This window comes from Mytilus edulis, chromosome 12 (genome assembly GCF_963676685.1).
Source record: "Mytilus edulis chromosome 12, xbMytEdul2.2, whole genome shotgun sequence".
Taxonomy (NCBI): Eukaryota; Metazoa; Mollusca; class Bivalvia; order Mytilida; family Mytilidae; genus Mytilus; species Mytilus edulis.
This window is the reverse complement of record NC_092355.1, coordinates 28178326-28205046: the sequence shown is the minus strand read 5'-3', so window position 1 is coordinate 28205046 and position 26721 is coordinate 28178326. Positions and strand designations below refer to the sequence as shown.

At 33.0% G+C, this 26721-nt stretch overlaps 1 protein-coding gene across 2 annotated transcripts in view; it reads right to left on the bottom strand.

Annotated features, from left to right (window-relative positions):
* Window positions 1-26349, bottom strand: part of LOC139498196 (DNA mismatch repair protein Msh6-like) — a 61303-nt gene extending 34954 nt beyond the window's left edge. The window contains exons 1-12 of one of the 2 annotated variants that reach the window (XR_011657844.1): window positions 26077-26339; window positions 17082-17250; window positions 16183-16376; window positions 15275-15351; window positions 14709-14826; window positions 13928-14043; window positions 6210-6362; window positions 4996-5078; window positions 3921-4008; window positions 2883-2942; window positions 1898-1972; window positions 1257-1392 (exon numbers count right to left, since the gene is read on the bottom strand). Coding sequence is in view for 1 of the 2 variants with exons in the window: in XM_071286547.1 (XP_071142648.1) it covers window positions 1257-1392; window positions 1898-1972; window positions 2883-2942; window positions 3921-4008; window positions 4996-5078; window positions 6210-6362; window positions 13928-14043; window positions 14709-14826; window positions 15275-15351; window positions 16183-16376; window positions 17082-17250; window positions 26077-26290 (1483 nt within the window). In the remaining variant the exon portion in view is untranslated. Of the gene's footprint in view, window positions 1-1256; window positions 1393-1897; window positions 1973-2882; window positions 2943-3920; window positions 4009-4995; window positions 5079-6209; window positions 6363-13927; window positions 14044-14708; window positions 14827-15274; window positions 15352-16182; window positions 16377-17081; window positions 17251-26076 lie in introns of both variants that reach the window. The other variant, XM_071286547.1, reaches the window with a different exon arrangement.
* Between the last annotated feature and the right edge of the window lie 372 nt (window positions 26350-26721).

Sequence of the window (26721 nt, the reverse complement as noted above, 5' to 3'; positions counted from 1 at the left end):
TTGTCCGAAGTGTTAAAAATCCCCTTTTTTTTATGAATAAAGCCCCATAAATCCAAAACTGAAAATCTGAAATTTACAAAAATTGAAAGGGAGCTTACATCAATAGATATAAACAATTCACCAAAGTTTCATGGACATTGGTGAAAGCCTTTTTGAGTTATTGTCCAAAGTGTTAAAAATCCTCCTTTTTTTATGAATAAAGCCCCATAAATCCAAAACTGAAAATCTGAAATTTATAAAAATTGAAAGGGAGCTTACATCAATAGATATAAACAATTCACCAAAGTTTCATGGACATTGGTGAAAGTCTTTTTGAGTTATTGTCCGAAGTGTTAAAAATCCCCCTTTTTTGTGAATAAAGCCCCATAAATCCAAAACTGAAAATCTGAAATTTATAAAAATTGAAAGGGAGCTTACATCAATAGGTATAAACAATTCACCAAAGTTTCATGGACATTGGTGAAAGCCTTTTTGAGTTATTGTCCGAAGTGTTGAAAATCCCCCCTTTTTTTATGAATAAAGCCCCATAAATTCAAAACTTAAAATCTGAAATTAAAAAAAAACGAAAGGGAGCTTACGTCAATAGATATAAACAATTCACCAAAGTTTCATGGAAATTGGTGAAAGTGTTTTTGAGTTATTGTCCGAAGTGTGGACGACGGACGGACAACGGTATACCATAATACGTCCCGTCGACGACGGGCGTATAATAAAAATCAAGTAGGTACTGTATCCTCAGAGACAGAAAAATTGTGATCAACACCATATTGTGACCTCTGTATCTGTCCACTTAAGAAAGTCAATAAAAAAAAAAGTTTGAGGTCAATTGGACAGCAGCAAAATAACACACAAAATAGTATATATATATATATGGCTTTTTCATTTATGTATTTCAGAGCTTAGTATGACATCCATTGTAACTGGGCTAGTACTAATTTTTGTTAAGGGGCCAGCTGAAGCACACCTCTGATCACTGGATTTTTCCTCCTGTGTTGAAGAACCATTGGTAGCCTTCAGCTGGTTTTTTGATCGTTGGGCAGGTTGTTGTCTCTTGGACATATTCCCCATTTCCATTCTCAATTTTATTTTCAATTTACTAATTTAAAATTGTTAATTGTGGCATAATAATCTTCATATTATTGTGAAAATTGATTCGCGGTACTGGCTCAAGCGAGAAAATCAACCTAGTTATTAAGATGACCAATGATAATCTAAAAGTATAAAAAATTAAATGTGATTTAAATAAATGATCTTACTGGTTTTCAGTCTATCATTCATCATATCAGGTGTTTCAGTTTGTTCTATTCTAGCGACCTTGTATCCTTTCTGAAGTAAAGTGGAGGCATATCGAGTGTATGCTATTTCTGGAAAGCCTGAATGAGCTTGTTCACCCTACAATAATGTCAAAGTATTGTTTTATCAAATGATTTCTTAAACCAATCAAATGAACTTCTGTACTTTACTGTATGATTTTTTCAGCAATTTATGTCAGCAATTTATGACAGCATTTTATGGGGTTCTCTGTCAGAATATAATATGTAATTTGTTGATTATAAAAAATGAATTCATACACTGTATATCAATATTACCTCAAAAATAGTCAATATCCTAAAATGAAATTTTCAATAAGTTTTTGTTGTATTTTCATTTGTTATAAGTCTGTACAACATAAAGTTTCTCTAAAAATCTATCAACATAAATTTTACTGATGTATTTCAAATGTTCATATTATGCAAAAAAAAAAATTAAAAAAAATAACAGCCGTAAACAGGCATGACAGGAATCATAAACTATTTTCATATTCATTGTGAATTTCCATAATTAATATTGAGAAGATACAAAAAGCTTAAAAACTAAAACAGTTAATAATATCTATAACCATACTTGACCAATTTACCTTCATGTATATTATTCCAAGTTCATTAACGCCTATAACAGCATCCATGTGGAACAATTCATAAAATTTACCCATCTGTAATAAAAAAGATTTGAATAAATTTTCATTATTTTTTTTACAATTTGTACTTTATAAATATGAGACTGTTAATGAATGAGAAGAGATTGAGAAATTTAGCTCCATCAGCAGCCCTATACTTTTGTTTTTCAAATCTGTTTCAAATTCATTTTCTTTTTGAGTTTTTAGTTTCATTTTTTTTGTAAATGTTAATAATTTTGCAAAAATGATTGGAGCAAAAAATCATTCTTTTACATTATTCATGTTGGGGCCTATTAAAGCTAGCTATGCAGTATTGGTTTTAATCATTTTTGTAGGCCACACCAATTTTGAGTGCTCTGCTTGTTAATTATTGTAGCACTTAGTAATTTTGGCAAAAAAATTAGCATAAAGGGATTCTTTTTTTTTGTTATGATGGGGACTTAAAGCTTGTTAAGCAGTATGGATTTTGCTTATTGTTGAAGACCATACAGTGACCTACAGCTGCTAAATTTTACGTCATTTGGTCTCTAGCAGATCCTTTTCTCATTGGCAATCAAATCTTCTCATTTTATATGGAACTGGCTATTGTGAAACAAGGCTGACTAATATTTCTCTGCGTTGTACCTGGGAACATTCAAACTTTAAGATTCGGTTTAATTTTTGTGTTTTAACACCACTTTTTAAGCACTGAATTTGGGCTGTTTCATAACAGCCAGTTTTTAATGGTGGAGAAAGCAATAGTGCCCTGAGAAAACCACCAACAGGAAAACTGACACTCCTAGTCAATTAACTTTAAGAGTCAAGTGCACTTGCACGAGCAGGGTTCAAACTCACAACCTCAATGTTAGCTGGATAGTGATTACAGTATACGTGGTGACTACATCGACCCTTAAACTTTAAGATAAATTCCTTCAGAGTTTTAACCCACTTCTGAAGACATACTTACTTTGAAAAATAGAATGGTATCATAATATTTAGATTTCATGTCCCACCACTGTCTCATACCCTGTGAAAAGAAAAAAATAGTTGTAGGCTTTTATACATTATATGGACAAGCAAATTGACGGCACTGCATTACAAATTTGGCTGTTTGTGATTGTGGTTTTTATTGAACTTTTGTTTACCTGATTGACAAAATTCTGATTCTCCTAAAATTCAGAAAGAGAGAAATCAGCTGCAATAGGGCTCTTCACTGTTAGTTCGGCCATATTGGATAGGGGGCAGATTTTTTTTGAAAGAGGTGGAAAATGGTATGAAAGTATGAGAAATCCTATGTGTATTTCCAAGCAACTGCTCTGTTTTGATGATGTGTTCCCGTATTTTTCACACCATTTTTACCTCCATTATGAAAATCTGCCCCCTATCCAATATGGACGAACTAACTGTGAAGAGCCCTATTCTATACTTGTTATTTAAATGCATGATTGTTAAGTAGGGTCATTAGGGACTTACCTGAAGTGTGAATGTGTGGTGAAAATAAGGGATGGAGATCCTGTTTCAAAGAATTTTCAGCATGACTGTTTAATCAACAATGACTTGTGATCAATGCAATTAAAAGATAGTTTCATGTTACATAATTGTGATATCAGTGGCAGATCCAGAAATTTTCTTAAGTGGGGACTACTGACTGCCTAAGAGAGGGCCTGCTACAGTCACACTAGTACTTCAGTGATTCCCTATATATACCAACCAAAATTTTCCGGCAAAAGCCTCCCCCCTAAATATGCCTCATGATTTGTACCAAGTTATAACTTCATACTGTGAATTTTTTTTTTTTAATGATACCAATTTTAGTGGCTGAGGAAAATATATATTTTTTTGCATATTTAAAATTAAGTTTTGCCTAAATCATTTTACAAGCCTATAATAGTAGCTTTTTCGTTGTAAATTTAAATTTGTGGTATACCTATCTCAACTAAATCAACAAAAAATGTGTATTCAAAGAATAATTGTAATGTTTATTTATAAGTGCACTAGTACTTACTGGTGTTTGTTGTTTCAGAAAGCTATCTGGTATAGAAACTGTTCTTGGATCATACTCTGGGTCAGACTCGGGATGACCCTTAATGTCTCTGTAAAATAAGAGATTTCAGTTAGGATAGTATTGCCCTTTAACGTCAGGCATCAAACAGTAATTTTCGTCTAACGCTAGCGTCAAATTGGTTTAAATTTTATCATGATTCATCTAAATATCCTTATCAAGATTCGTCAGAGGTCTCAAATAATTATTGTTACCATAATTTTCGGAAAAAAATAATGTGATTCGTCAAAATCAGTCGATGTTTTTATTGTCTAAAAGATGGTGTACATTTTATCGTCATACACCAAAAATTACTGTTAACGTCATTGGCAAGATTTTTTACCGTTATTCGTCATGAAGGTTCCCCCATTACGACCCTAAGTTAGGCAATGATGATTCATATCTTCAGATCATTTAACAAACAACATGTACAATCATTATTCAATCAGATTAAAGTACAGATTCTCTGACCACACTTAGATTACAAGGATCTGACAGCACAGTTCTACTTTCAGTTTTGAAACCTTTTGGGATCCTCTAGATCTGGTTTTGTCCTGATAAAACACGCCTTCACATATTAGAAGACTGTAATTTCCTGCTGATGTAATAGTTCCCAGAAAAGAAATTATATGAGAGTGCTGTCAGATCCTTGTAAGTAAAGCATGTGTACATAATCTGTTAAATCAGCAATTACGCGCCTTAAATATCAAAATTTAACTGTCTTGAGTGGAGAAATATCCTAACACACTTGTTGCAGTATAATAGGAATTTTAATTTCTCTAATAATACCTGTATTTACCCTTTCTTTTCAAAGATTTGCAGAAAGTTGTGTTCTTTATATTTCATATCATCATCAGGCATGGTTGCCTTTTTTCATGACGTTACAATAGGATATTCAGAAGAAATATCAAGAAATGTCAAAATAGAAAAAAAATCAGAGATAATGTGTTCTTATATTTATGTTTATATGCAATGCTTCCAATTATTTTGGAATGTAGTTACAAAAATCTAGAAATTAATGTCGAACTGTTAAACTTACAAAATTTTGCCTGGTTGCAAGAAAGGTAATTTTACATGTGGAAAGTTGGCTTCTTGTTCAGATGATCCAGTAACACTTGGACCCTGAAACAATAACATTTATAATTTATATTAATTCTATTGTTGGAATCCATGAATAACAAGTATAAGTATATGAAAATAATGGAGATAATTATTTTTGGAATTAAAAAAACCTCTTAGAATGTTTTACATAAATTTTTCAACTTAGTTTCCACTTTAAAACACTATAAACTTCACTTCAACACAATCTATTCAAACAAAACTTGGCTTATTATTTGATTAACAGGTTTTTTTTTAATTTGTTTATTGTGGATTATTTTCTGCAACTCATTAATGCCATATTCTGTGACTGTGATGAGATATTTAAAGCTGCCATATTTTTTCTTAACAACACTAATGTACATTTTCAGAAATACAGTTAATTGACCAGTGGGTGGTATTCCTATCGGCACAAATTGCACCTTTCTAGTAAGAGACAATGAGAGAAGACTTTTCAAATTTTTTAACGTGTGTCCCTTTTGCATATTTAAGCATATAAAATATGTTTAAACTAAACCCTGTATTGGTATGAATCCTTCCATAGTAGACTTTTTATTGCCAAGCTCAGCAATGATTTGTCTAAATTTCATTGAATTTAAACTTTCTTGAAGATTTTTTTTGGCCTGAATTTTCAAGAATTCTAAAATCATTCTGCGGAAATTCAAATGAAGGTGTTTATTATAAAAACATATCATGTATTAACAGCTAATATGAGGCAGGAATTACCTGTGAATGGGGACGAAGTCTATGAATTTTTTTTAAATCAACAATGTTAAAAAGAGAAACAGAAATACTGTAACGTTTCTGATTTTGGTTCTGTTGTTCGGGATTTTAGTTGTGACGTTATTTAAGCTATAATGTCATATTCAATGTAAACAAAGAAACGCTGTCATCAGGTAGCGTTTTTTTAATAACAAACATTTTTTTTTTAAATGAATTTGTATTAGTTCCTTTCTTAGACTGATAAATATTCATTTTATTCAAAGTCTCATGTAAACAAGACCTGAAATGGAAGTAGATTTCTGTGCAGATCCGGAAATTCACAAATGCGACAAAAAAAATTGAATGATTTTGAGTTCATTAGTACAATGAAAAATTCGGGAAAAACAAAGTGATGGCAGTAAAATACCTTTTGTTTGTTTAAGTCATACTTACAGAATCACTAGCAGAAAACATTGATAGCCTGGACTTGGTTTTGTCTCCAACAACTGGTGTAAATATATTTCTGTTAGCAGATGGAGTTGAGCTTGAAGCACTATCACTGATCTTGTGTTTAGGTGGAGGACGTTTCCTTTTCCTGTCATCATTCTGTAACAAGATAACAGGTTTAAAATACTACTACTGCAATTTCAGAAATTAATGTGATGTTTTTATCATTGCAAAAAATGTGACAGGGTTATAATTGCAATAGTTTAAGTATTTTAAAGTTTTATATATGAATTAAACCCGATTTTTCTCAACATCACAAAAATTAAAATCTCATTTTAGTCTTTAAATGAATAAAATGACAAAATTGCAATAACAAATGCATGCTTTAATATCTGAACTTACAGTATATATGTACAATCCAGTAAGCAAAATGTTGGGCTTCTGTCTCTTTAAAAGGTATACTCCATATTTTATTTTATCTATACTATTAAACAAGAAGACCTCATTTTGTGTGTCGCTTCTCTTCCACCCACAATAAATTAATCATCATGCCCCTGTGTCCTATAGGTACCATGCATAGTTACATTTGTCATCCATTCTTATTACTATCCAGTTTGGGTTATTTTGGGAGAAAAACGAAAATTAAGGCGTCCGAATATTGCTTCTGTCATCAAACCAACTTTCATGTCACACATGACTTCCTTTTTCAACATTGAGAACCAATTGTATGATAGATAACACAAGAGTGCACACGCTGAAATGTCTCGCCTTCTATACTAATCATTGATATTATGTTGATAGTCCTAAGTATAAAGCTTAGTTTTATTACAACTGTCTCATAAACTTAACATTAACCAAGATAACTAAACAAAGACCAATGAACCTTGAAAATGAGGTCAAGGTCAGATGAACCATGCCAGGCAGACATGTACAGCTAACAATGCTTCTATACAACATATATAGTTGACCCATTACTTATAGTTTAAGAAAAATAGACCAAAACACAAAAACTTAACACTGTGCAATGAACCATGAAAATGAGGTCACCGTCAAATAAAACCTGCGGGACTGACAAAAGATCATAAAATATTTCCATACACCAAATATAGTTGACCTATGGCATACAGTATTAGATAAAAAGACCAAAACTCAGAAACTTAACTTTGACCACTGAACCATGAAAATGAGGTCAAGGTCAGATGACATCTGCCCGCTAGACATGAACACCTTACCATCATTCCATACAACAAATATAGTAGACCTATTGCATATAGTATGAGAAAAACAGACCAAAACACAAAAATTTAACTATAACCACTGAACCATGAAAATGAGGTCAAGGTCAGATGACACCTGCCAGTTGGACATGTACACCTTACAGTCCTTCCATACACCGAATATACTAGCCCTAATGCTTATAGTATCTGAGATATGGACTTGACCACCAAAACTTAACTTTGATCACTGATCCATGAAATGAGGTCGAGGTCAAGTGAAAACTGTCTGACAGACATGAGGACCTTGCAAGGTACGCACATACCAAATATAGTTATCCAATTACTTAAAATAAGAGAGAATTTAACATTACAAAAAATTTGAACTTTTTTTTCAAGTGGTCACTGAACCATGAAAATGAGGTCAAGGACATTGGACATGTGACTGACGGAAACTTCATAACATGAAGCATCTATATACAAAGTATGAAGCATCCAGGTCTTCCACCTTCTGAAATATAAAGCTTTTAAGAAGTGAGCTAACACCGCCGCCGCCGTAGCCGCCGTAGCCGCCCCCGGATCACTATCCCTATGTCAAGCTTTCTGAAACAAAAGTTGCAGGCTCGACAAAAAATGAAAAATAAACAAGCCAATCAGAGCGTTGTCCATATCGTGAGGCCTAAATTAAAATATTGTTTGTTTGCCCTTTTCCGACCCTATTTTTTGAAACAGGGTAGGTAGGTAGGTAAAATATTTTATTTTTTTCCCCATTAAAATAACTTGGCTCGGTATATTATTTGTCATGGGTAGGCAGGTAGGTAAAATATTTTATTTTATAGATACAAAATCTGCAGAATGTCATTTTGGTCCGTTTTGTTTTTGCAAATAAGTTTTCTGGGACTATTAGTTTTGAAAAAAAAATATCACGTAGAATGTGAAGCTAATTCATATGCACTACTATTTTGTTTTCAAATATCAAAATATAGACCTGTGGTGCATATCCTCAACGTTTATATACCTGGAACTTTGAAGAGTTTGAACTTGCACTCACATTCTGTACTACGTACCTTGTACGCTTACCTAAAGGTTTTCTGTAAGAGAGAACTTTGTACTGGTAAGATATGTCCAGGAAGTCATACATTACTAGTAGAAAAGTCCATAGAGGGTTAAAAATTTCGTGTGTGCCTAAATGTTGTTTCCAATAAAAATGCTACAAGACTTAAAACTCAATTGTCACATATTTTCCATCGCATTTCTAAATGATCTGTATGGAAAACTTGGCGATTTTACTGCCAGATATTCTCCACTTTACAGGGTTTTGTCACTTTTGGTTCATTTCAGATATAAACAAGTGAAACTGCGAGCTACTGCTCACTGATGATACCCCCGCCGCAAGTGGATAATATTAATAGTGTAAAAATATGCAAGTGTTCGGTAAACAGGAAGTTGTCGAGTGATGAATCTGAAAACGCATCACACGGTATAGCTGACTTATAAAAATCCTGAAACCAAATTTCAGAAATGGACCATAATTTGGTATTCGGCCTTTGGTTTCTTTTTGTATCCTTTTTTATAAGTTCTAAAATTTTAACTTTTATTTTGTGGGTTGTGTTGGTGTTAGAATAGTATGAATGGAACAATTGAGTTTTTCGAGAAAAAATTAATACATTTTGATTCACCGTTTACGTGACAGTAAACCAAACAGGAAACTAATCTTTATTTTCTTTATTTTGCACAATATAATTCAAAAGGCATAAATAAACACCATTACTAGTGTTACTTGCTTCATGTTAATATTTAAAATCTATTTTCAATGTTATATTAAAGTTTTTTTTAAGCGTGACAGGAAACCATAAGAAACCGAAAGCATTTTTTTAGTTTTATTTTATTGCAAAATCTGCTTAAAATAATCTAAACAGTATACTTTTTCTTAAAATCCATCTTAAATGTAACAGTATTATAAAACTCCTAAATATGTGCTTGTTTTGAAAACAATTAGTACAATTTATTCAGAATTTTCCATATTTTCTTCATTGATACAGGATACCATAATCGTTGTATCTTGATGTTTTGGCCAAAAAAATATATTTATATTTGGTTTTGAAATTCCAGTTATATAAAATTTATTCCAAATCATTGGCAATGTAAAGTTCTTTAAATCCAGTAAAGAAAAAAACTTTTAACTTGGAATTAAAATCTTTAAAATAGGCACCATGTGATATTTGTGACCTGTACACCATCTACATGGTTTCCACATTTTAACCTACTTTAGTGGGCTAAAATCAATAAAGTACTTCCTTTCAAGTCATGCCTAGTAAAAGTTTACTTTTCCTTTGACAAGTTTATTGCGTTTCTGAAAAGTGTTTGCAGAACATGAATAAAAAAAAATAATTAAAAATTGTGACAAAGTTACCAACTTTGTACATTCCTAGTGTAACGGTATATTAACATGCATTTTTCATTTAATTATCTTTATTCACCTAAAATATCCAGTAATATTTACTGCTGAAGCAAAATCAATCCAACAAACATCGGCACCATGATAAGAGACGTAATTTCGATTGAATTTTCCAAGGACCCTTTACATCGTTATTGGGAAACGTAGTGTGTTTAAACGTCGGTCAAATTTGAAATCGATTTTGTCAAGTCATTGGGCATTTATTTTCACACAAGATCGTATGTAACATTATGCACATAGGAATAATAATAGACCCCCGGCGCAATCTCTTTGAAAATTGTATTTTCCTTTTTTAAACAAGTCGAAACAAGTCTACAGATTATGTTTGCTAACATCCCGTTGGAAACAAAAACAATGTTTAGAACTAGTATATCGTATGTCCGGCTGTAAGGGCGTGATCACATGTTAGTCACATGTTTCACGTATGACCGGAAATGATTAGAACTTAAGGACAAAAACAATTTTAATAAATAACTGGACTTCTGTTTCGTGTGAAATGTAACGCATAACGATAACGTCGTTTTCTTACTTAATTATTACGAAGATCAAAACAAGAATGTAAATCATCTCTAATTTACCTGTTTGAACATCTCGCGAGAGTTCATATTTGCATATTGTTTTTAAGAATTCTATTACAACAAAGCAGATTACATCATCTAAAATTTGCGTTACGAAATCGGACACAAAAATCACGCCACTGTTACATCTGCTACATAAATACTTATAGTTCTCGGCATTTTCTTTTCACTATTCTTATTGGTCGATGTTCTTTGTTATTTGAAAGCAAAAGTTACGAATTTGCCGGTGACGATTATCTATAAATCAGTCAGCGTTATGCTCTTCGGAGGCAAAAAATAACGCGAGAAACGACACAAAAATACTGTTGTAGAATCTTTGAAATTCGTATATTTCAATTTTTTTTCTAGGGAAGAGTAGCATACACTTGTATGTTAATAAAAATAATGGCATCTTTAGATGTAGTTACAACTTTTCTTACAGTAATTCAAATTTTATCACTTTTCTATAGTTATAGGAAATGGAGCCCAATAGCAAATTATGGTCCAAATCCTTGTATTGTAGTTCCTGAGAAAAATGTGACGAAAATTTTTAACTTGGTTATCATGTGTAAAATTATACAAGTGTTCGGTAAACAGGAAGTAGTCGAGTGATGAATCTGAAAACCCATCACACGGTATAGCTGACTTATATAAATCCTGAAACCAAATTTCAGAAATCCTTGTATTGTAGTTCCTGAGAAAAATGTGACGAAAATTTTCAACTTGGCTATCATGTGTAAAATCATACAAGTGTTCGGTAAACAGGAAGTTGTCGAGTGATGAATCTGAAAACGCATCACACGGTATAGCTGACTTATATAAATCCTGAAACCAAATTTCAGAAATCCTTGTATTGTAGTTCCTGAGAAAAATGTGACGAAAATTTTCAACTTGGCTATCATGTGTAAAATCAGACAAGTGTTCGGTAAACAGGAAGTTGTCAAGTGATGAATCTGAAAACGCATCACACGGTGTGGCTGACATATATAAATGTTGATACCAAATTACAGAAAGGGTGGATGTGTAGTTCCTGAGAAAAATGTGACGAAAGTTTCATGGGACGGACTGACTGACTGACGGACGGACTGACGGACGGACTGACGGACTGACGGACGGACTGATGGACGGATGGACGGACTGACAGACAGAGGTAAAACAGTATACCCCCCCTTTTTTAAAGCGGGGGTATAATAATATATTGGCATCGTTAACATAATCATCCTGATCTGCGGATCACAAAAGGCAATCCCTACATAGAACACAATGTCCGTTTACAAATTAGTTTGTACACACGTTGATAATTTTGTATCAAACGAACTTTTTTGTAAACGAACCCTGCTCTTTAAGTATAAAGGTACAGAGTAACGTAAGTCTTATCATGCTTTCAGGAAGCGTTCAACATCGATTTCAAACAAATGCATTGAAACTTTAAATGCAAGTGTTCATGTCAAACGCTCAGGTGATACCAAACGGACCGGACCTTATACGTTAAAGATAAAACCTGAGGATTCCGGTAAAAATGTTTTGAGCGGGAAATACAAATATAAGATTTTTGGTAGGAACGAAAAAATGAAATAAAATAAAATCTTGCTGGTAAATACAAATAAAAGATTTTCAGGCGGAACGAATTTATAGGGTCGGTCGGTAAAGGGCAAACAAACAATATTTTAATTTAAGCCTGATTTTTATATCGGTTTTAACTTACACATACTTTTCATAAATTCTCGGACAGGATAAGGACAATTATTTTTGCCTTAATCTGTCATGTATACTATGACTTATATACTATTATAATATATGTATAGAGATTATCTATACAATACAGCAGTGAGTTTCCGTCATCAAACCGACTTTTAAGTCAGACATGACTACTGGTTTTAACAATGATAACCAATCGTATCATAGATAAAAAAGATAAATAAATAAGCCAATCAGAACGTTGTCCATATCGTGGTTTTTACATCGTAAGGACCACTACTATTATACCTCGTTTTTTTCTTACACACAATTTTCATAAGTACTCAGAAGGGGACAGGACAATTATTTTTACGTTTTTCTGCATCATCTCCATGTATACTTTGATTAATATACTACTACAAAAGAGGGACGAAAGATACCAAAGGGACAGTCAAACTCATAAATCTAAAACAAACTGACAACGCCATGGCTAAAAATGAAAAAGACAAACAGAAAAACAATAGTACACATGACACAACATAGAAAACTAAAGAATAAACAACACCAACCCCACCAAAACTAGGGGTGATCTCAGGTGCTCCGGAAGGGTAAGTAGATCCTGCTCCACATGTGGCACCCATCGTGTTGCTTATGCGATTACAAATCCGGTAAATAGTCTAATTCGGTAGGTCACATTCATGAAAGGGAAGGGGATTGTAGTTACGATGTAAGGAACATATCCAATATCATTTGTGAAACGGTTATTCCATAACGGTCAACCAACTTGTGATGGCGTCCGTAAGAGACTCTCTATATAATATAGCAGTGATCGCCAAGGAGAAGAAGCTTTATAGAATTAATAGACAATAGAAAATTAAATACACTTTAATATTTATAATATAGATACGTATGTTCAAAGTATACAGAAACGCGAAAATAATGGAATATAATAAAAAACAAAATAATAACAGACTTTGAAAAAAAAAGAAGGCTTAGAAATATTGTCCTGTCTCCATGTACCTATATGACTTTTGATATCATTTCTTAACTTCTCCAGACATAATTTTTTTTTTAAATTCAGCCCAAAATAGTTAACATACTTTCAACTAAGCTTGAAATGTCCGCAATTTCGCTTTTACATGTAAGTTAAACAGGACTTCTGGTTTTAAACTTGCACATAAATTTCATAAGAGTACTTGAGGGTAGGACAATAATTATTGCGTTCATAGAGACTATCCAAATAATATAGCAGTGATCGTCTAGGAGAAGAAATTCATAGTTATAGCAAATACACTTTATTTATAGTATACGTATGTTCATAGTATACAGAAATTAATGAAATTTAACAAAGAGAAAAAAAAATAACGGACTTTGGACACAACGGAGAGAGAGGACTTAAACTGTTTCCAAGTACCTATGAATTTTGATACCTTTTTTGAAATTCTCCAGATATGAAATCTTTTACTGAAATTCTCCAGATATGAAATCTTTTACTGAAATTCTCCAGACACAAAATCTCACATGCTCTAATGCCCACGATTTTGCAGGTGTGTTCTAGTTCATAATAAATACTGTTCAGATTCAAGCATTACTGATTATATAAATGCAAGGCATCTTCAATGTCATCAATGATAATTTTTCAACAAAAAAAAAAACACTAACAAATGTGTTGCTGTATTCTTATTTTGTTGCTTTCAGATGCTGTACATATGTTAATGGCTTATATCATGCATTCATTAAACAGAAGTATGTGTTTCTTGATGATAAATGAAGATGATATTTGTCATCAACCATTGCTGTTGAAATAGAATGACAAACCTTTATGGGAGAATCTATTTCTGATTCATGGTCAATATCTGATACATCATTCTCATCAACACCACTGCTGTCATCTTCTTCACCGCTACTGTCTGAACCTGGTTTAAATTCATCCCCTGTAAAATCCAAACATAAAATTTATTCATTAAAATTCACATATTCTGCACAAGCATTTTTTTATGGTAAAAATAATCTTGTATAGTTTTTTAGAATGGAATAGACTGTCAAATTTGATAAAATTAGTTCAAATCATTAGAATGACTTTAACCTAAGTAAGAATTTTGAAATATCAAGTAAACTAGCAATTTAATCAATTAACTGTTACATGCTTGATCTGTTATTCACAACATCTGTATTCATTACTTTTAATTTATAGCAATCTAAATTTTCCTTTACTTTTTTTAAATATTAAAAGGAAATCAATTAAAAACTTATTATTTTTATTCTTAATTTCGACCAATCAAAACTTCACAATTATTCATTTCAATCTTAAGCAATGCAAACTGCACAATTATATATAAATATTCTTAATTTCAACAACCCAATTTTGACAATTATTCATTTACAATCTCAACCAATCCAGGCATTCCTTTGAAGGACAGATGGTGGTTTACATCCACATTTCATGCCTTTCTGGTTTTCAGTTGTCTCATTAATAATTTAACCACAATTTGTTATCCATATTTTTTAAACTACAACCAATTCACAACTGTTCATTCTTCTCAATTCTAATCGATAAGAATTCCTTCAATCGTCCCTATTTTAATTTTACTTCACCCACCTGAATCTTCATCAGAACTATTTTTACTTTCTATTATTTTTCGTCTTTTAGGTTTTGGTTGTCTAGACGACCGTCTGCCTTTACGTGGAGATTTCTTTGGCGTTTTCTTTGGTGTAGTCTGAAATCAGACGAAAGAATGAAGCAATATTTAAAAGTCAATCCTTTTATAGCCAGGGTATTCACCGGTTATTACAGAACTAAGTGTTATGGAGGTGGGAGGTCAGAAAATATTTTATGAATGGTGATTATTTAGGGTTGTTCCAGAAAATACTATGTCCCACCCAGGGGCGGCACTTTTTTTTTTAAAATCCACCGCCCACAGAAAATTCAAAACAAATAGAACACTCCCTTTCCATTTTGGTTTTTCAAATACAACCACCCACAGAATATCAAAAAACAAAATGCCTTCCCTGGAGGGGACAGAGTATTTTCTGGAACAGCCTATAAGAAAGATACAATAAATTCAGAATTTATTGCATGTATTTATTATTGTCAATTTTGTAGAAGACCTAATAATTCCACAAAAATTAATTTGTGACACACGACAATGAATCCATAATAATTACTTTAGACTGGTCTATATCTTTGTTTTCTTTACTGTTGTTAGATTCTCCTTCTTCCATTTCTGCATCAAATATGTCAGCTGAAAAAAAGAGTATGTTCTTTACAAAAGATATGAGAATATTGTTGTCCATAATAAGTTATATTACATATATATATAAAGTTATGTTTTAATTAATAAGTCAACATAATATTATAATGTACCAAGCATCACCTCATCATCTGCATAAGAATGTGACTGAGAACACAAATGCCCCTGCTCAAGCTGTGCAACGAAAATTGATTGAACCAAAAGATAAAAACAGACCGCCAAGGGTAACACTTAATGAGCTTCAATGGGGGTTTAAAAAATCTGGTCAACTTTTTCAGAATCAGAATCAGAATAACAAAAGGGCAAAAGTAGTTCATTTATAATGGTCATTAGCCTTTCAACTCTGAAGTAGATAGTTTAAACCCTAAAATGCAAGGATATTTGCTAAAGGTTGGTCAGCCTCTTTTGATACTCCTGTTTCCTCCACCAATAAAAAGTGGCTCATACCTGCCAACTTTTCAAAATGCCCATGGGGGTTTTGCGTGCAAGATGGCTGCCATACTCCTAAAAAACCTTCAAGGGAGGAGGGGGGGGGGGGGGCTTCAAATACATTGCAATGTTGTTTTTTGGCTTCTTCATACTTTTATAAGCCTCAATTGATTGTAAAATTAATTATTTGTTTAAAATTGTGGACAAAACTGCTCTTTAAAAATTTCAATTTTGAAGCCTCCATGGGGGAAACCCCCCGCAAATAGTGACAGTTGGCAGGTATGGTGGCTGCAATGTTATTGCCAAGGTCGCAAGACAGGCAAAAGTGCTATCTGATTTCAACAAACAAACAATACACAAATTCAAATGTTTAAAAGTCTTTATGCAACTTACGATCAAAATCCATCTCATCCTCCTCATCATCTGATGGCAAAAGATTCACAACGAGTTTTAGACGATCTTCCATGTTCATTTTCATTGCTTTGTCTGCATCGTCCCCAGCCTTTCTTACCAACATGTTCATTGAAAAGAAAGTTCCCCCTTTTTGACATTCCTTGTCATCTGAGCCAATGTATGGACGAACATTTCTTAAAAGACAAAGGGCAAAATGTATTAAATTAAACTCATTATAGATATCAGACTGAAAATTTTATACAGCATCATTTTATGTCTGTGTTACATATTTGTTTTTTGTTCATTTTTTTGTTCATTATTGAGGCCATTACTTTATATTTGTGATTTGGTGGGTTTTTATAGCTGACTATGCGACATAGGCTTTGCTCATTGTTGAAGGCAATACGTAGACCTATAGCTATAAATTTCTGTGTCATTTGGTCTCTTGTGGAAATTTTTTGTCTCATTGGCAATCATACCCACATCTTTTTTTTATATCTTTAATTGCCTGTAATTATGGAAATGCCTTTTCATTTTACTTGAACTTCTGTGATATAGTGGTCAGTTGAAATAATTACCATCACTTTAAAGCAAGCACACTAACAACAGACCACTAACATGACTAAGACAGTATGATAAACTGAGTGTTACCGTGCATATTGCTGTGTGTTTGGTTATTCTACATTGGCTAGACACATAGATAGGGAAACCAACTTCTGAGGGGTTGAGATTTTACAAAACATGTTAAATCCCAGCACATTTTTTGTACGAAGAAGAGAATGGCATGGTTGTGTAATTCCATTACTTTATACCTTCTATAACAACTAACTTTATACAATATCCATCTTCAGAACTTGACCCTGTTTCACTTTATTAACTATGTCATAATAATTACTTACTTGACCTTCACCCATGACCTTGACACAGGGTCATCAAAGAACTGTACATGCACTTGAGCATTTTTTCCTCCTTTGACATGGGTGTTCTCTGTCGGATGGTTACAGACCAAGCTTGGCCACCATGGATAGCCCTCAAGTTTAGACCATAGCAAATCTCCTAACTCATATTCTGTAAGAATCCAAATGAATCATTTAGCTAAATAGGGGGATATATTTGATTTAATAGACTGGATTTTTTTCCTGTAAAAACGGAAAATGTATATTATTAAGTTTAACCTGTACACTGATGTTCATGTAAGTTGTAACATTTTGAATAATTCTGGATAGGCTACTGTTATTACATGAATATCATTGAACATGATGCACTAGTCAATCATCTTAGCTATAGTTACCTAGGCTTATTACAAAACCATATATTTCAGCTAACATAAACCACTGAAAAAAATTATTCATCGGGTATTTTTTCAACAGGAGGTCATCTCTATAAATATACCTTGATTCAAATGGATTTCAAATTGAACTGGTCAACTGTCGAATTCAGAAAAGCAATTACAAAAGTTCATATACTTAATTGATAAGATATTTAAAGCATTGAACCAGTAATCTTTAAAATTATTTGGATCATCTTCAAAACTTTTGAAATAGTTCCATAATGATGACATCGTATTTCATGAATGGTCCATCATCAACGACTTTTGAGGAGTTAATTTCTTTCACAAAACAAGTTTTCATCATATTCTCTGGTGGGCGATCTGCTTTTACGAGATCGGTGCCCATTAAACTTTATCCCTCAATGTTATATCAAAATTTAAATTTGGTCTCTGCCGAGGTCTACTTTGACACCCAATTTTATCAAGATTCAACCTGCTGGGCGATCTGCTTTTACAAGATCGAATACTCCCATAACATATTAATCAATTGAATTCGGCTGCTAAAATTGTTTGCCACATGTTGACACAGGTCTCACGCTACCAGGCGACTTGGGCGAAGAAGTCGCCCTCCCGACCAACACTTCGCTTTCCCCGACCCCCAAAAGCTAAAACAAGTCGCCCTGTTCTTGACGATAGTCGCTTTCAGTCGCTTCCGTCATCGGACATTTTCAATTTTTACCAAGTTGATGAAACATCAATTTTTTACTGATAATTAAAGAAATTCAGACATAAACTATTCATTATCTTTAGAAAAGAGGTTGAAGCATTGCCTTCGCAGTGTGTATCAGGTTATTTGATAAAAATACAACTTTTTATCACTTCATGCATTTTCGCAAGTTCCGGTGCTTGTTCCTCGAAAACGTACATCAACCAAAATTTCGGCGGCAAAATAAGTTTGTTACTTCATTTAAACGTGATAAAAGTTGCCTCCAGTAAATGTTTAATCCATTTATTGCATTAAAACCGTCATGTTCCTTTCCAAATAACTTGTCAAACATCGTTTATTTTTGTAAATTTTCTTGCATTAGTCCGCCATTGACCGATTTCTTAACTACGGATCTGAACCGGACCAGCTATGACCGAAATCCGTACTTTTACAATAATTACTACGGACCCACAGATGGAACAGCTGACAGAAGAATATTGATCCCAAAGGGGAAAATTACACATCCCACACGCATTAAGAGACTTTTGGTTACATCTAATTAATTGGTGTATATAATTCCCTATATTTTTTATGAATGTTTCAAACTATTGATAAAGTTGCTTAACTCTGAGACTATTATACTAATATCAATATATTATGGCCCAGCTTAATAACTTTTATATTTTTTTATGAGAAACACTGAATTTCATACACAAGATAATTTTTAATTAAATTGTAATTGATATAATTTCTTTACATTTTTTAAAATAAAATTTGTTTTTTTAGGGCTATATATTTAGTTGGTAGTTTCTCACAAGAACCTTAGTAAAACTTAAACAACTTTTAATTTCAAATGTTACTTTAATTGTAATTTTTTACTCATATGAATTGAACAACATAAAAAGAACATTATTTACATATGGCCCTTTATACTATTGTAAAATCCAAACATTGTAGCGCACCCGCGCGAATGAGCACTTCTCTTTCAAATCTCACCACTTCTCCCTATCAGTTTCAAAAAAAGAAGTCACTTCTCCCTATAATTCTGAAGTAGTGTGAGCCCTGTGACATAATTAAATTGTTGTTAATAAAATGCGATCGTAAACAGCATTCTTATCCGGATTTTAAAACGTTTTGACAACAAACTATGAAAAATTATAGTTGCCTTAATCGGCGACAGAACCTTTTCCGGAAATATCATTTTTATTTTATTTTCCCGAATTGGGAATTCATTTTCATGTACATTTTTTTGGGGCCGCTAAACTATATAGTGGAATCATCCCTGTTTCTAGGTAAATAGGCTAAAATCTATAGCATTATATTTACAACAACTCTAATATGCTTTCCTCGAAACAACCCTGGTAAGTTTTTTAATATTTTCCTTTAAATATTAATTATAATTATTGATATAATGGAATATACGATATTTCTTTATATTATAATCAAATTAAAAAGGCATTAAAAACAAGTGAGACCAGGTGCTCCGCAGGGCGCAGCTTTATACGACCGCAGAGGTCGAACCCTGAACAGTTGGGGCAAGTATGGACAAAACATTCAAGCGTGATACAGCTCTGAATTTGGATTGTGATCAAATTTTTGACATTACATGTTGTTTTTTTACACAAAACAAATGTCAAGATTTTACAAATCAATTAAAGATTTCTTCTTCAAACTTTTTAAATCTAAAATTAAATAGTTGACACAGCATAGGTTTCTGACACAGAATGAATGTGGTCTAATGAACTTAAAATATTTTTTTTGCCTTTGAGCAATTCACTATGCTGTTGAATATTAATCCTCTCAAAAAAATGTTTGAAGAAATTTTCTTTTTATTTATGAAATCTGAAATGAGAAAAATTTAAACCCCCCCTTTTTTTCACATCCCCGTTTCCCTTTTTCCAAAACTGATATCAATTCAAATTTCTAATGGAGTTTGCAACAATAACTACTCTTTTAAATACATCATAAAATATTAAAATGTAAAATAAAGTGCTTGTTATCACTGAATGGTAAAGATTGGTTGGTAGTATAAGTGAATATACATTGTTTAAATAAAACAATAAAAAAAACTTCATCAGCAACATTTTATATTGGCAAATTTCCAATGAAGTTATTTACATAAAGTTATTGGCAAATAAAAATAGAAAATGACATCATAGTCATGTCTGGCAAATTTCCAACATATATTATCAACTTCTATTCTATACAAAGAAAGATAACTCCAATTGAAAATTAATTGCTATTGCACAATATTGTGCAATTAGATATTTCTTGCTATTGTGCAATACTGTGCAATTGAAAATTTCTTGCTATTGCATAATACTTGATATGGAATCCTGATTTGGACCAACTTGAAAACTGGGCCCATAATCAAAAATCAAAGTACATATTTAGATAAAGCATATCAAATAAGCCCAAGAATTTAATTTTGGACCCTTTGGACCTTAATGTAGACCAATTTGAAAACTGGACCAAAAATTAAGAATCTACATACACAGTTAGATTTGGCATATCAAAGAACCCATTTATTCAATTTTTGATGAACAAAGTTTAATTTTGGACCCCCATTTGGACCAACTTGAAAACTAGGCCAATAATTAAAAATCTAAGTACATTTCTAAATTCAGCATATCAAACAACCCCCAGGATTCAATTTTTGTTAAAATCAAACTAAGTTTAATTTTGGACCCTTTGGACCTTAATGTAGACCAATTTGAAAACGGGACCAAAAATTAAGAATCTACATACACAGATAGATTCGGCATACCAAAGAACCCCAATTATTCAATTTTTGATGAAATCAAACAAAGTTTAATTTGGACCCTTTGGGCCCTTTATTCCTAAACTGTTGGGACCAAAACTCCCAAAATCAATACCAACCTTCCTTTTATGGTCATAAACCTTGTGTTTAAATTTCATAGATTTCTATTTACTTAAACTAAAGTTATTGTGCGAAAACCAAGAATAATGCTTATTTGGGCCCTTTTTTGGCCCCTAATTCCTAAACTGTTGGAACCAAAACTCCCAAAATCAATCCCAACCTTTCTTTTGTGGTCATAAACCTTGTGTCAAAATTTCATAGATTTCTATTCACTTAAACTAAAGTTATAGTGCGAAAACCAAGAAAATGCTTATTTGGGCCCTTTTTGGCCCCTTATTCCTAAAATGTTGGGACCAAAACTCCCAAAATCAATCCCAACCTTCCTTTTGTGGTCATAAACCTTGTGTGAAAATTTCATAGATTTCTATTCACTTTTACTAAAGTTAGAGTGCAAAAACTAAAAGTATTCGGACGACGACGACGACGACGCCAACGTGATAGCAATATACGACGAAAAAATTTTCAAATTTTGCGGTCGTATAAAAAACAATACAAAAGTAGAAGAGTTTAAGTTCATTTTAGGAGAGAATTAAATAAATTTTAACACCGAACACGGTAAAATTTGGCAGACCCAACCTTTGTTCGATTTTATCTGTAAATTCATGTCCATCAAATTTTACCAAAATTGCTTCAAAACTATATTTTATACTCCTAAAATGAAGCATCTTCAGAAGAAATCAGCTCAAAGTTTCAATAAAGCAGTAAATTCCCTTTCCTCGAAGTCCAAATGAAACTAGAGGCTCTAAAGAGCCTGTGTCGCTCACCTTGGTCTATGTGAATATTAAACAAAGGAAACAGATGGATTCATGACAAAATTGTGTTTTGGTGATGGTGATGTGTTTGTATGTCTTACTTTACTGAACATTCGTGCTGCTTACAGTTATCTCTATCTATAATGAACTTTGACCAGTAGTTTCAGTGGAAAATGTTAGTAAAAATTTACAAATTTTATAAAAATTGATAAAAATTGACTATAAAGGACAATAACTCCTTAGGGGGTCAATTGACCATTTCAGTCATGTTTACTTATTTGTAAATGTTACTTTGCTGTACATTATTGCTGTTTAAAGTAAGTTTATCTCTATCTATAATAATATTCAAGATAATAACCAAAAACAGTAAAATTTCCTTAAAATTACCAATTTAGGGGCAGCAACCCAACAACGGATTGTCCAATTCATCTGAAAATTTCAGGGCAGATAGATCTTGACCTAATAAACAATTTTACCCTGTCAGATTTGCTCTCAATGCTTTGGTTTCTGAGTTATAAGCCAAAAACTGCATTTTACCCCTATGTTCTATTTTTAGCCATGGCAGCCATCTTGGTTGGATGGCCAGTTCATCGGACACATTCTTTAAACTAGATACCCCAAAGATGATTGTGGCCATGTTTGGATTAATTTGGCCCAGTAGTTTCAGAGGAGAAGATTTTTGTAAAAGATTACTAAGATTTACGAAAAATGGTTAAAAATTGACTATAAAGGTCAATAACTCCTAAAGGGGTCAACTGACCATTTTGGTCAAGCTGACTTATTTGTAAATCTAACTTTGCTGAACATTATTGCTGTTTACAGTTTATCTCTATCTATAATTATATTCAAGATAGTAACCAAAAACAGCAAAAATTTCCTAAAATTACCAATTCAGGGGCAGAAACCCAACAACGGGATGGATTCATCTGAAAATTTCAGGGCAGATAGATCTTGACCTAATAAACAATTTTACCCTGTCAGATTTGCTCTCAATGCTTTGGTTTCTGAGTTATAAGCCAAAAACTGCATTTTACCCCTATGTTCTATTTTTAGCCATGGCAGCCATCTTGGTTGGATGGCCAGTTCATCGGACACATTCTTTAAACTAGATACCCCAAAGATGATTGTGGCCATGTTTGGATTAATTTGGCCCAGTAGTTTCAGAGGAGAAGATTTTTGTAAAAGATTACTAAGATTTACGAAAAATGGTTAAAAATTGACTATAAAGGTCAATAACTCCTAAAGGGGTCAACTGACCATTTTGGTCAAGCTGACTTATTTGTAAATCTAACTTTGCTGAACATTATTGCTGTTTACAGTTTATCTCTATCTATAATTATATTCAAGATAGTAACCAAAAACAGCAAAAATTTCCTAAAATTACCAATTCAGGGGCAGAAACCCAACAACGGGATGGATTCATCTGAAAATTTGAGGGCAGAAAGATCTTGACCTGATAAACAATTTTACCCTCATGTCAGATTTGCTCTAAATGCTTTGGTTTTTGAGTTATAAGCCAAAAACTGCATTTTACCCTTATGTTCTATTTACCCCTATGTTCTATTTTAGCCATGGCGGCCATCTTGGTTGGTTGGTCGGGTCACGCCACACATTTTTAAACTAGATACCCCAATGATGATTTTGGCTAAGTTTGGTTAAATTTGGCCCAGTAGTTTCAGAGAAGAAGATTTTTGTAAAAGTTAACAACGCAGGACGACGACGACGACGGACGCCAAGCGATTGGAAAAGCTCACTTGGCCCTTCGGGCCAGGTGACAGGGACTAAACTTAACTGTTTTTGTCTAGGGGCCAGCTGGGCTCCTAAGATATTTTTTTCAGGGGCCCAGTTGAAATTTTAGGAGCCCAACCAATCTTTATACAAAAAGACTAAATGAAATAAAACTGAAAATAACTTTTTATATACTTACTAACAGTGTTCCAGCTTGAATCTCAGGGCAGAAGGGTGCTAATGCTCCTAAGTAAGGAGTTTTATAAATAAAACCGGTGAGATGGGAGAGGATCATATTATTTTGATGCAACAATACATTGCATATATTGCAGAAGCTATAAGAACTGTTACTTGTTTTCTCCATAATTGTTAAAATTAAAAGCATTTAATAAGGAGGATCATAAATACAAGAAGTAAAACAGGAAGTAGCTATATAGTCTTGTTTATGTTCAAATACAAATTTCTCTGATTCTTCTTTAAATGTATGTTCATGGTATGAAACAAAACAGTTTTTTTAATAAAGCTTTTAATATTTAAATTATTGCCACCAGAAATGTATTATAAGATTTGACAATATTTATTTTAGGTTATTTCCTGCCAAAATTGTCTCACGTCAATTTTTTCAACTTCCTGTTGACCTTTAGGTGTAACACCACTAATTCGGGCCCAGCCAGAAAGCACATACCAGAAAGTAGTATATATTTAACACAAAATGGTTCCTACGCATGGACATAACTTTCAAAATATTTAGAGTATTTTATTAATTTTGGTATCAAATGAAAGCTGCATGACTGGTGATCATTGTAGAACAATTTTTGACTGATAAATTTGAATAATAAAAAAATGGCATGAAATTTAAAAAGGAGGGTACATTTTGCCTTTTTGTCAGATCAGAAGTACCTGTTTTGGTACATCCGAAGTTCCGGGAACCAGTTCTTTCTTATATGCAATGTAAGGTATGTTGATTTTTTCAGTACAGGACACCAGAAGGTGTTGCTTTGACATGCAATGATTGTCACTTTATTTGAACTTAAGATAAAAGAGCTGTGACCACTCGAAATTGAGGAATTTAACATAGAAAGCAATGGGGCCATTAATTAGTGGTGTACTTCCTTTAGACAATATGGCTGGTTTTTTTTTTTTAATAAATACGATCTCAATCCAAGCCATCCTTTAATAGTGTTGATCAAAATATATTTTGCAATAAGTTTTTATTGAAGATTGGATATCAAACTTAATATTGGGATATTTATTTACGAGACTTTGCGTTTCGTTTTTACATTAAGTATTTTTTTGTAAATAGCGATTCAGGGACAAGTTACCGTCTAACACAGGCTTATAATGACTGCCAGGACAATTAGATAACATCCCTTTCGCGATGCTTATTGAACAGTTTAAAAGAAAACACTATTCAATAATGACATAATCGTAGAAAATTTAGCAAAGTTAAAAAAAAACCATGCTGATTGAAGGAGGTATATGACATATCGTGACTTCGGATTGAAAACATAGCTGTTCGACTGGGTTTAGGTTATTAGAAAGAACCTACTGGTTTTCGGAAATACTCTATGTTCAATGATGTTACTATATCGCTTTGAAAAGACAAAACAGGTTTCCCTTTGGGAACAGTCTTCGTTAATATCACGGGTGAAAGGGTACAAATGGGATTTACTTCAAAATTTTACAGTCGCCAGCTGGGCGATCGTGCTGAATAAATATATTCGCCCAGCCGAAAATCTGGTCGCCTTGGGCGACTGGGCGAGCGTTAAGTTTAGTCCCTGGGTGAGCTAAAAATGAAAAATTGATACCTGATTTATATAATTCCAATGCTGTTAATCCCAACCAGAAGTGACGAAGCAGCGCATCTATATTGGACAAGCAAATATCCATTTTCTGATATAGGATGAGCTTTGGCGTCCAACGGCCCCAGCTTGTCAGCAAAACAGCCGTTGGACGTCAGTTATCTCGGATTAGTTTCCAACTAGCTGCGAAAACGTAGCTCTTAATGTCCTTTTGATGATTTTGATATTTGCGGGCCAAAAAAATTCAAAGGACAATATAGCTGTAACGTTTATGGGTCATCGTAAATTCCCTCATTTCTATTTTTAGATACTATTTATAACTATAGTTGTCTGATCACTTTTTCGCGGGATCGTTTTTCTCGTGCTTGAGACTCAATGTCCAGACTTGGATATTAAAAACCTCGTCAGGGCAGTATTTCTTTAGATTGGGAAAACTTTCGTACTGGTATTTTAAAGTTGTACTTTAAATTTCATTTTGCTTGCAGTCAGAGGTCCTGGAGCGAAAGCACAGGCCGAACCCTCTCTACCAGTAATATAACTAACAGGGTATAGCGTCATGAGACAGATTATGAAAGAAAAATACGTTTACACATGAAAACCCATTTACATTGCAGAGCTGTACGTTTTCGCAACTACTGTAGTTTCCAACCTGATCAAGTTGAAGATAAAAACTATTGATGCTATATCACATTAAAACAATAGACGAGTATAGGTCAGACATGATATAAACTTATTTAAACAAAAGAAAGCTATACCTTTCGCTAGATCATCATTTGATTTTGATGACTTAGCCGATTGTTTTGGTGTTGAGTTTGCATTGGCTTTGTCCTTTAAGTTCGGCGATCGCTTCGGTGACAATATTTCGCTTGTGTCGCTTACAGATCCACTACTCTTATTGATACTTGGACTTTTGCTGAAATAAGAGAAGAGCGTGTTTCCTTGCTTGGAAGGGGTTGGTTTTGGTCCCATGCCTTGCGATTGTTTTGGCTAACTCCCGCGCTTTACCACTTCCGGTGGAACTGGTTTCCAAAGATAAATATCACAATCCCGTGCGAGAATTGTTTTATTTTTAGTATAAATAATTAATAAATAGAATTTAAAATAAAAAACGAAAACTTTGCAAAGAAATTTCAAAAATGAAATACAATTTTCATAAAAATCGTTTACAGATTATATTTATTTTCCGATAAACAGTGTGTACAATTCTATTTATAGCCATGATTTAAATAATAGTACTGCTAACGGCATGGCTAAAAAAAAAAAACTCAAGACTTTCAGACAGTTATAATATTTCACGGTACAGGTCTGATTAATTTCATGTTATAGATTTAATGTAAAGCATCGTTTTATCCCGGTCATAAAGGATTGCGTAATAGATTAATTGGTTAAAGAAATGTTTG